Source organism: Argopecten irradians, chromosome 7 (assembly GCF_041381155.1).
Source record: "Argopecten irradians isolate NY chromosome 7, Ai_NY, whole genome shotgun sequence".
NCBI classification, from domain to species: domain Eukaryota; kingdom Metazoa; phylum Mollusca; class Bivalvia; order Pectinida; family Pectinidae; genus Argopecten; species Argopecten irradians.
In genome coordinates, this window is record NC_091140.1 from 10,444,887 (window position 1) to 10,456,395 (window position 11,509).

Below are 11,509 nucleotides of genomic sequence, written 5' to 3' on the forward strand. Positions count from 1 at the left end.
TCGAGGGCGGTCAAGAATTTCAATCGGAGACATGTTGGAGAGATGGGAGGCTGTGAAAGCCGAATATGGCCTTACAAATCATCGGGACGTGGCAAAGCTACTTCTAGATAGGTGAGTGGGGCACCGAAAGGGGTTATTTTCTATATGTTAAAACATATACTTTAAAGATGCTCCACCGCTGACAAATTGTATTTTTTCACTATCAAAAACAGTAGCAGACGATTTAGTATTTTTCTTCAGTTAAAAAAGTTACTTACTTTACACCATTACCACCATTGAAATGTTTGAGCTTTTAATTTTACTTCAAGACTTCAAGTTAAAAATATGAAAAATAATTAATTGCATCCCGAAAAAATTCCGTGTCACTATATCCTATATGGAATGAAGTACTGATTGCGCATGCACCAAAGGCGAAATAAATTATTTTATATTATTTTTTGTGTTAATTAGACATATATATACACGATTAAACACCAATTATTGTTCAAATGATGAATATCATTTATGCTCTGTCGGCGGTGGAGCATCTTTAATAATAATAATAAAAAAATCTCAGTTTGTCTGAAAGGTTGTTGTGAATAAATGTATTCTACAATAATCAATGGATCGATATATCCTGTATGTTTAAGTTTTTAAATACACACGATCCGACGACAGGGATGTAAACTGTAATGTGCAGTTCATACATAACGTTACATAGTAATTTTTACGTAGTAACGCACTGTAACTCAACATGTAACATGTGATTGCAGTGTTACATTTATATATGTAACTATACAGTACTACTCTATGAGTGTATTTAATTAATTTTACGAATGATGTGTGTTGTCATGTTAGAAGTATTATACAAATAGGCCCCTATCTGAAACAGTAACTAGACCTAGTCTATACTACACGTAGTATAGTAGATCTATTCTTAAGATGTTTTGTATACATATACTGCAGCCACCAGGATTTTACGAAGAAAATCACTTCAACTCCAAGTCAAAGACTTTCAGCTCCATTCAAAATGCCTAAACCAGATAATTCAAGGTAAGAAATTAATAAGCTGTACATTTGTGGTACACTTTTAACTGTGCGAAATATAAATAAGAACTCATTATTAAACAGTAGTTTCGAGATTCAAAATGATTAGTTCCACCTTCCAGTGATTGTGACGTCATAGTTTGACAAAGTTTGTCATGTCATTATCATTGGAAGGTGGGACTACTCAACGTTAAATTGAACTTTACCCACATTGTCTTAGGATTTCTAAACCCCTATATTGAGGTACATTTGTAGCCCCAGTTTCTTGCCAAGTTGGAATCTCTCATAAAGAAATAATAAACTTACAGCTTCAACACTACCCAGGTATTATTTTGAACACTAATTATTGAAACTACATGTATGCATGTGTGAATGTTTCAAAATTGGAATGAAGTATATTTTATTTCACCCTATATGTAAGAAATATAGTGTTGATTTGTTATTTAAATTTATTTGTTTTCCACAGTGAATCTGAGCTGTCAGGAATTCAGGCTATAGAACTGAGTGAGTCAGAATTGTCAGGGGTCCCAGAGGAAATAACAACTCAGTGTACCACAGAAGCAAGGTACTTGTATTAAAATTGCTAAAAATTAGACCATTTTGTATGCCCTTTATATACTAAAAACATATAGTGCATTAGAGGCACATTGCAATAATGATATCAATGTCTTTCACTTTTGTGCTTGTGCTCTCTTTAGCTCAGTTTCTCAATTTAATTTTAGAGTGGGAGACATGCAGTAATTCCAGGGTTGTGAGTTCTAGCTACATAATCATAATGTTACTCTCACTTGTTAAACTGACAGTGCATTTGTTTTCTGTTATGATAGATGATTGTTAATCTGTAAGAAACTGAATCTTCCATAGATGTATTATTATTTATATATAAGTTATATTCATTATCATATAATAATTGACAAATGTTTAAAAATACTTCTACATCTTTTACAGATTGCCTGAACTGGAGCAGCAGGGGGCGTCATCAAGTTTTATTGATCCTTTTGAGTATGTTATATTTTGTGTAACTTTTTTTAATGAATATTAATTTTAATGATTTATAAATTTTTATGAAACTAAGAATTAATCATGTCAAAATGTGATTTTATCAAAATGTAAGATCAAATTTGTTTATTGTTTTATGCATATCTCAATTCATTTTAAACAATTAACAAACAGACCATGCATGTCCATTTAGATATTATTAGAAGTTTTTCTACACTTGCTATACATGTGTAACTCTTAGACTGGAGGTTTTTTGCTTATAATTTATCTGTTAGAGTATTTAACAGCCAGGGTCATTATTATAAAAAAGGACATGTAAATTTCAGCAAAGCCAGAGTACTCAGAGAAAGACCACCAATCTAACAACTGGCAACTGCCCCACATGGGTTTCAAACACTACCTATAGGTGGCGGACTAGTAGTTAATTGTTGAAATACCTCAACTGCACTGCCACGACTACCCCTTATTAAAGCTATTGATGTAACATTCTTATAATTTATGCACTAGCAATGAGTAACATGATGGCCTTGTAATGCCATATTGGCGCATATCATATAGATGCACCCATTGTTCACATCTACATACAGTCCTTTACCTACATGTATTCAAATATCAACAGTATATAAGATTTAAAAATGTCATCAGATGATTGCAATAAAATGATTATAATGATTTTGTAGATTAGATATATAGACTAACATATGTTAAGATATCTAATATATGTTTACAATTGTATTTCAAACTTCAGTCTGACGATAACAGTGTCGGAAGGAGAATGTCTTCAAGATATGGAAAGTGAATGCGGAGATGATATAGACTTTGAGCCAAGTTTTGACATTACACTTGGGTATGTATTCACGCAAGATCTGCTTTTTAGGTCATCTGACCCGATTGGTCCGAATGACCTATAGCTAATTCCCATCATGCTTCATCCGTTGTCAGCCATGAGTCATCCAACCTATCCCACTTTAATTTCTTGTTTTAAGCTCCTGCTGAAACTTACTTGAAATGATCCCTACCAAGTGTTATTATTTTTCGGGTTGATCTGAAATCCAAGATGGCTGCCACAGCCGCCATCTTGAAAAACCTGTTTAAAAATTGTACTAGAGTTACAGATACTGAAAATTTATATGAATCTTATTGAAATGTGTATGTAGAAAAGAAGTTATTTTTTGATCCTACCAAAATTCAACCTGAAGATGGAGGCTATAGTTAGCATATTGAAAAACGTATTTAATTCTTTTGAAATGACCGTTAAGAGCCTTAGATCTCTTGATTATTATATGCAGTACTAAGTGTAAGAGAATGTAAACCTTGATCTGTAAATACATATAGAATCGAAGTGGATTATTTCATCGAAGAAGGAAGTAGTAATAATTTAAAATCAGTTAAGGTATCTTGAATGGAGCTGCATGCTTTTATATCTCAATTGCAATCAACACATGATTTATTATACATGATTATTTATCAATATTTCGAGCAAAAACAAATTGTTTTCAAATATTTACCTTGGATTTAAAAAAAAACATATTAACCTAGAAAAAATTCATTGTCCTCAGTTAATATTTTTCTTAGGTACCGTTAAACATTTTATTAACAAATATAGACCTGTTTGTAGGTGGATACAGTATTTGATTAACTTGAGAAAGTGATATTACTCGATGATGAGTGTATATAATTTTTGAAGGTTGATAAATCACCATATCCACCTGAAAACATGTTGACATATGTTTTATTATATGGTATTTACTATTTATGATGTAAATCCTTCAACCAGGTATAGACATACACATGCATCTGACCTCTTCCTGATATTAAGTAGTTACACTCCCTGATAATGAATAGTCCTGTTGAATCATTTCTAAGAGCAAAGTGTATCATGGTAGGAAAGTATACTTTCAACCAATCAGGAGTGAGCAAAACAAACATCCATATAATAAAACCATTATTGACCTCACCAAAATGATATACATGTATTTGGATAATATCACTATTATAAATCTTGATTATTGTCAATTTAATATTTCATATGCATTTATACAGTACATGTATTTGTATCATTACTTAATTGTGCATCATTATATTTTCCATTTGAAATGAAGGCCAATGAATTTTCAAGAAGTAGATGATGTGTCCTTTGGGGATATCGAGATGGGATATTGTGAGGACAACACTGAAGAGGACCTCGGCAGAGAAGAATTCAAAGGCAAAGAGAGTGGGACTGGTGTTAGGAGGGTGTATGACCCTGAGCATGCACACTTTGTTGCAAAGGATGAAGCCTGTCTCATTTACCTAAATCCTCTCCTTCAACTGGCTAGCAATCTTAAATATACTTGTCAAGTTAAAGGATGTGGGAGAGTACCAAGTATTAAACACAGTTTTGTTGGATCAGCTATATATCTTAAATGGGTATGTCAATTAAACATATACATTGTACCATAACATACATGGGCATTCTTTTATTCAGACATGGTAACATATTTAGACTTTCATATTAATTTTACTATAAGACTTTATGAAGACACTTATTCAATAAACAACAATTCTCTTTTATAATTTACACCACAACTCATTTACAGTTCCAAAAATATTCAAAGAAGCTTTCAAGATTAAAGTCTGATTACATATTTCTATTTTGATCTTTGAATCTCATTAATTTACAAATATTTCACTTTACCTCTCACTGAAATCTTCCTAACTGTTAATCTAACTTTTCTTTTGTTCAGAAGGTAAAAGTGTATCATGTATAAAATTATTACTGTGATTTTTAACTATTATGTTTTATTCATTCACTCATTTTTTTTACTATGTTATTTCAGGTGTGTGAAGAAGATCACCTTGTGTATCAGTGGTGTTCACAACCAGTTTTGAGAAGAGGTCTGCATACAGGAGATATCATGATGTCTAGCGCACTGTTCACCTCTGGAAACAATTATGGAAAAGTGGCATTGTTTGCTCAGTTTTTGAGATTACATTTTGTGAGCTCAGCTGTTTACAGTAGACTTCAAAGATGCTACATTGTGCCAACTATTGACCAGGCTTGGACAGATCATCAGCAGTCTGTTTTTGAAGAGTTTAGAGGGAAGGATCTTGTCATTCTTGGTAATATGTTAATTATTCTGAACTGTGAAAATAACATACATGTACATTGTGTACATTTGGAAAGGGATTTATTGTACAGGCCTCCTTGTAGTTTTATCTAAATTCAAGTTCCCATGTGTATCACTCTAAAATTTACATAACTCAAATTTATCAAAATGTTACATATCTCGCGCCTAAGTCAGAATATGATGTTTGTTCTACAGGTGATGGAAGAATGGACAGTCCTGGATATAATGCAAAATTCTGTTCATATACTGTTATGGAGAATGATTCGAAGAAAATTCTTAGCTTAGTTACTGTTGATAAGAGGGAAACCGAAAAGAAAAGCTGCTTGATGGAAAAAGCTGGATTCCAAAAAGTGATGAGAGAACTGAGCAGAGACGGAATGAGTGTGAAGGAGGTTGTCACTGATGCCCATTCCCAGATCGGTGCATTTATGAGTAAGTAATATAAACTAAATATCTCTTATTTTTAGCTCACCTGGCCCAAAGGGCCGGTGAGCTTATGTCATGGCGCGGCGTCCGTCGTCCGTCGTCCGTCGTCCGTCCGTCCGTCCGTCCGTCCGTCCGTCGTCCGTCTGTCCGTCAACATTTCCTTTAAATCGCTACTAGTCATAGAGTTCTGCATGGATTTTAACCAAATTTGGCCAGAAACATCCTTGGGGGGAGGGGAACAGAACTTGTATAAATTTTTGCTCTGACCCCCCGGGGACAGGAGGGGCGGGGCCCAATAGGGGAAATTGAGGTAAATCCTATAAATCGCTACTTGTCCTAGAGTTCTGCATGGATTGAAAACAAATTTGGCCAGAAACATCCTTGGGGGAAGGGGAATAGAACTTGTATAAATTTTGGCTCTGACCCCCCGGGGACAGGAGGGGCGGGGCCCAATAAGGGAAATTTAGGTAAATCCTATAAATCGCTACTTGTCCTAGAGTTCTGCATGGATTGTAACCAAATTTGGCCAGAAACATCCTTGGGGGAAGGGGATCAGAACTTGTTTAAATTTTTGCTCTGACCCCCCGAGGACAGGAGGGGCGGGGCCCAATAGGGGAAATTAAGGTAAATCCTATAAATCGCTACTTGTCCTAGAGTTCTGCATGGATTGTAACCAAATTTGGCCAGAAACATCCTTGGGGGAAGGGGAATAGAACTTGTATAAATTTTGGCTCTGACCCCCTGGGGACAGGAGGGGCGGGGCCCAATAGGGGAAATTGAGGTAAATCCTTTAAATCGCTACTTGTCCTAGAGTTCTGCATGGATTGTAACCAAATTTGGCCAGAAACATCCTTGGGGGAAGGAGAACAGAACTTGTATAAATTTTGGCTCTGACCCCCTGGGGACAGGAGGGGCGGGGCCCAATAGGGGAAATAGAGGTAAATCCTATAAATCGCTACTTGTCCTAGAGTTCTGCATGGATTGTAACCAAATTTGGCCAGAAACATTCTTAGGGGAATAGGAACAGAACTTATATAAATTTTGGCTCTGACCCCCGGGGGCAGGAAGGGTGGGCCCAATAGGGGAAATAGAGGTAAATCCTATAAATCGCTACTTGTCCTAGAGTTCTGCATGGATTGAAACCAAATTTGGCCAGAAACATCCTTGGGGGAAGGAGAATAGAACTTGTATAAATTTTGGCTCTGACCCCCTGGGGGCAGGAGGGGCGGGGCCCAATAGGGAAATTTAGGTAAATCCTATAAATCGCTACTAGTCTTAGAGTTCTGCTTGGAGTTTAACCAAATTTGGCCCAGAAATATCCTTGGGGTTAACAGAATTCCTATAATTTTTGGCTCTGACCCCCATGAGCAGAAAGAGTGGGGCCCAATAGGGGAATTAGAGGTAAATATTCAAATTCCTTCAGAAAAGAAACAATGAACCTTACTAGGCATTACAAACCAGGTGAGCGATACAGGCCCTCTGGGCCTCTTGTTTTCAAACTTCATGTCTCTCTTATGAACTTCATAGTATATTTTCAGCCCACCATCATCAGATGGTGGGCTATTCAAATCGCCTTTCGTCCGTGGTCCGTGGTCCGTCCGTCCGTCCGTCCGTCCGTCCATCCGTCCGTCCGTTAACAATTCTTGTTACCGCTATTTCTCAGAAAGTACTGAAGGGATCTTTCTCAAATTTCATATGTAGGTTCCCCTAGGGCCCTAGTTGTGCATATTGCATTTTGGGACCGATCGGTCAACAAGATGGCCGACAGGCGGCCATCTTGGATTTTGATAGTTAAAGTTTGTTACCGCTATTTCTCAAAAAGTGCTGAAGGGATCTTTCTCAAATTTCATATACAGGTTCCCCTAGGACCCTAGTTGTGCATATTGCATTTTGGGACCGATCGGTCAACAAGATGGCCGACAGGCGGCCATCTTGGATTTTGATACTTAAAGTTTGTTATCGCTATTTCTTAGAAAGTACTATAGTGATCTGTCTCAAATTTTATATATAGTGTGTTTGAAAAAGTTTGAAAAGCAGGGAAAAGATCCCTCTTTCCATTGTCAGACATAGATCATTCCTTGGTGGGCGCCAAGATCCCTCTGGGATCTCTTGTTACATATGACATCAATTAATGGTAATAAAACAATTAAAGCTTATATGGGCTCTAAAACTGGAACTTGTGACTTGTTACTTGGTAATTTGGTCCATTGTAGAACTAGCTGTTTTGTACTTTTACTTGATATCTTTGCATTTCTATCATGTAACATTTCATATTGATCTGTATTCAAATATCTAATTAAAATTCAGAGAAGGATTATCCAGAGATAAAGCACTCCCATGACATATGGCACACAGCCAAGAACCTTGGAAAGAAAATCATTACTGTGAGTATTTTTCATTCAATTTTCATGTTTAATGTCAATTAATTGTTTCTCAAATTCAAATATTTCCTTGGCATTAAAACACTATGAAAATGAAATAAGATAATGTAATTTAATTTCCTTCTGAACATTTTTACGGGACTAAAAAGTGTTGGAAAAGACCTGTAATTAATATTCACAAACATTTCCTGTAACATTTCTAGAGATATGAACTTGAATGAATGAAGTTGATGCCATCATTTGTTTATAGGCTGGTCAGGATAAGGAATGTCAGTTGCTGCAAAAGTGGAGTCAGGACATTTCCAACCATTTCTGGCATGTTGCTCAAACAGCAAATACTTATGAAGATTTCATTGTATGTATACAAATCAAACTACATGTATAAACTGTACTTGAAAATCACAAATTTATACAAAATCAACACTTGATTAAAGGGACAATTCAGTATAGGAAACAAACCAGTTCTAATGGACTTTAAATTTAATAGTTTGTTTTACTGTTATAAGCCCACTAGTGAAATGTATGTGGAATGTTCAAACTCCCTTGCTGTCCGCCATTACACAATGTGGTCGGACGTCTTGTATGCCGAACCCTGGTCCTTGCCAGTGTAGTTAAGAATTTTTAGTCTAAAATTACTCAAATCGCTCTTACAGTAGTGTGTTTACGTTATTAGGTGAATGTGCTTGTCTAAACATAATTTCACCAACTCCTCAGTGGTTATGTATTGCATTTGTTTACGTACGTGACTTTGGCTCAGGTAGGGGTACAGCATACATAATTATGTACATGTTATACCTGCTTTATCGTATTTATCAACGATTCGGAATTTCAACAGTATCAATCAAAATACTTATCAATGTCGTGGACTTTGTCAATATTTCTAGTTATATCTTTCATAAGGAATGTAGAACAATAATTTAATTGTGTCATATTTGGCCTCGTGATTATGTAACAGAATTAGCCTCATTTTAATGTCCCTTTAATTTAGTGCTCGATTATAGTGATACGCCATTATCATAATACAAATGCATGATACTAATAAATGCTGTAAACAGGACATTTTTTATATTTTACATTACTATATAGTAAGTACCGTATCTTGTTGGTTGAGCCTTATTTATATATCATACAGTTTGCATTAGATAGTAATGTATCGATAATTGTATGTTTTTTTAGGGATTATGGTCAGGTGTTCTTCACCATGTTGTGGATGAACATTCGTGGCTCATGCAGTATTCGGACAACTGTCCTGCTGAATGTTCCCATGGGCCTCTGACAACAGAGGCTACCGATGAGAAATGGCTCGAAAAAGGCAGCAAGGCACACCATGTCTTACGGAAAATTGTTCTGGACAAACGGTTCCTGAATAAAGTGCCTTACTATCTGAATGCAAGGTCAGTGTGCTGTACCAATCTTTATTTATTTACAATTATGAAATTGTTAAGCTATAGCTACAAATTATAGACATGCATAAATGATCTTTCCTTTTGTTCAAAATTCAAATGAATTACATGTATACCTTGGTCATTACATTAGACTTTTGAAAGGAGCTGTAATGGCTGAGTGGTTATATATTTGAGTCCCATATGGGGGAGTTGCTAGGTACAGACTACAGGCTTCTGATTCTATAGTTAAACAGTCTTTATGTAGTTTATATAATCAAAAGCCTGAGTACAAACTGTACAATGTAGGTTGGTTATTAAAAACAAAAATAACTAAATTAGACTGCAGCAAACAAAAGTCCAAAGTTATGATATTGACAATTTCACATAATGGCCGGTGTAACGTTGAGAATGGACCCCCGTTGAAAACTGACCTCGGGTCATTTTTCAACGTTGAAAAATGACCCCGAAAACCGTTGAAAACTGAACTTTAAGCGCACTTTTTACACCGACCCGTTGAAAATAGACCCCGTTGAAAAGTGACCCCATAAGAACTCGTTTTTACACAACAACACAACACCACACACCAACACCACACATCACACAACACAACAAAACACATCAAAATAACACAACATCACACAACACAACAACGCTTCACACTAAACACAACATCAAACAACACACAACACAAGACAACACAACAACACACAACACAACCACACCACAACACACAACACAACCACAATACAACAACATCTTACAACAACACAACATCACACAACACAACATAACACAACAGCACATCACACAACATAACAAAAGAACACATCACACAAACACGCAACAACACAATACCACCTAACAACAACACACAACAACATAACACGCCTGACAACACAACACAACATAACAACAAAACATCACACAACAACACATAACACAACAACACACCAATAACACACAACACAATAGCATTACACAACCACACATCACAACACAACACACAACAACACACAGCATAACAACACAACATCACACGACAACAACAACAACACAAAACGCACAACCACAAAACAACACAACACAACCATACGCAGAACACAACATAACTGATACTTTTCTTTTCAAAAGACCATCCGTTGATAGTTTGCCAAGGTCATTTTTCAACGGTCATTTTTCAACAGACCTGCCGTTGAGAATTGACCCTAGACACTGTCAGTTTTGAACGGCTTGTTCAATTTTCAACGGCATTCGGGGCCTGTTTTCAACGTTGAAAACTGACCCGAGGTCAATTTTCAACGGAGGTCCATTTTCAACGTTACACCGGCAATAGTCATATAAACAATATATATTTGTTACTCTCTTTTTAAATTACAGAACAACAGCAGAACTGGAGAACTTTCATCAGCTTATATTGATGTATGCCTCCAAACGCTTTGCATACAGCCCACCTGTGTACAGGGCAAGGAACATCCTGGCAGCCCTAGATTACAACAGTAATCTAAACAGAGATGTGAAGAAAAGGCCGGATGGTACAGTCAGGTAAGTTTCATACTATATGATTATAATGAAGAACATAGATAATGGATATTAATGATATGGTAATACGTTGTACCAAGACAAGTTAGACAACACATAATTTAAAGATAAAAAATATTCCATTAGTCGCCTCGGCAAAAAGACTTTTATACATAGTCTACATCTTTGCTTAAAATCATGATTTCTTTAAATAAAACATTAATATCATATAGGTCTTGCCTCTCCCTATTTGTGCTCTGTTACCAGTTAACTTATCATGCGTTATATTTTACATTTAGAATGCATAGGACGTTCAACAAAAAAAGTAAACGGTGGACGGTGTATCCCGAGAAGGTGGCCAAGACATATAAACATATAGATGTTATTCTTGAGCAGATCGTGCGAAACAGGCTTGAAGACCGTCTCAGAATGCATAGGGAAGTGGAACTACCAGCCTTAGATCCTCGACGGCTTTCTAAAACAATTGCACCTATTTCACCCCACCAACTGAACAATTGGAGAAAGAAAAAAAATCAAGAGTAGAGAAGAAAGATGACTAAAGCTCTGTTTAGGAAATAAACATTCAAATTTGAAAATACACAATGCTAAAATCAATTTATTGATATTTTTCTTGGATACTTTTCATATGTGTGTGCAAACAGAA

At 35.9% G+C, this 11,509-nt stretch overlaps 1 protein-coding gene across 1 annotated transcript; it reads left to right on the plus strand.

Moving 5' to 3' along the window:
* The first annotated feature begins 815 nt into the window (after positions 1-815).
* On the plus strand, positions 816-11,305 carry LOC138326898 (uncharacterized). Its single transcript, XM_069272880.1, has 12 exons — positions 816-1,032; positions 1,493-1,591; positions 1,975-2,028; positions 2,774-2,872; positions 4,128-4,434; positions 4,845-5,127; positions 5,331-5,567; positions 7,869-7,945; positions 8,193-8,297; positions 9,119-9,336; positions 10,705-10,869; positions 11,242-11,305. The coding sequence occupies exons 1-12, from the start codon at positions 1,010-1,012 to the stop codon at positions 11,303-11,305; spliced, it is 1,731 nt and encodes a 576-aa protein (XP_069128981.1). The 5' UTR covers positions 816-1,009.
* The last annotated feature ends 204 nt before the right edge of the window (positions 11,306-11,509 follow it).

Excerpts from the sequence above, each read along its gene's own strand:
- LOC138326898 (XM_069272880.1), top strand. The coding sequence starts at position 1,010 with ATGCCTAAACCAGATAATTCAAG. Across the intron at positions 2,029-2,773 it reads AGTTTTATTGATCCTTTTGA|TCTGACGATAACAGTGTCGG; the intron begins GTATGTTATATT and ends TTCAAACTTCAG. Across the intron at positions 8,298-9,118 it reads ATACTTATGAAGATTTCATT|GGATTATGGTCAGGTGTTCT; the intron begins GTATGTATACAA and ends ATGTTTTTTTAG.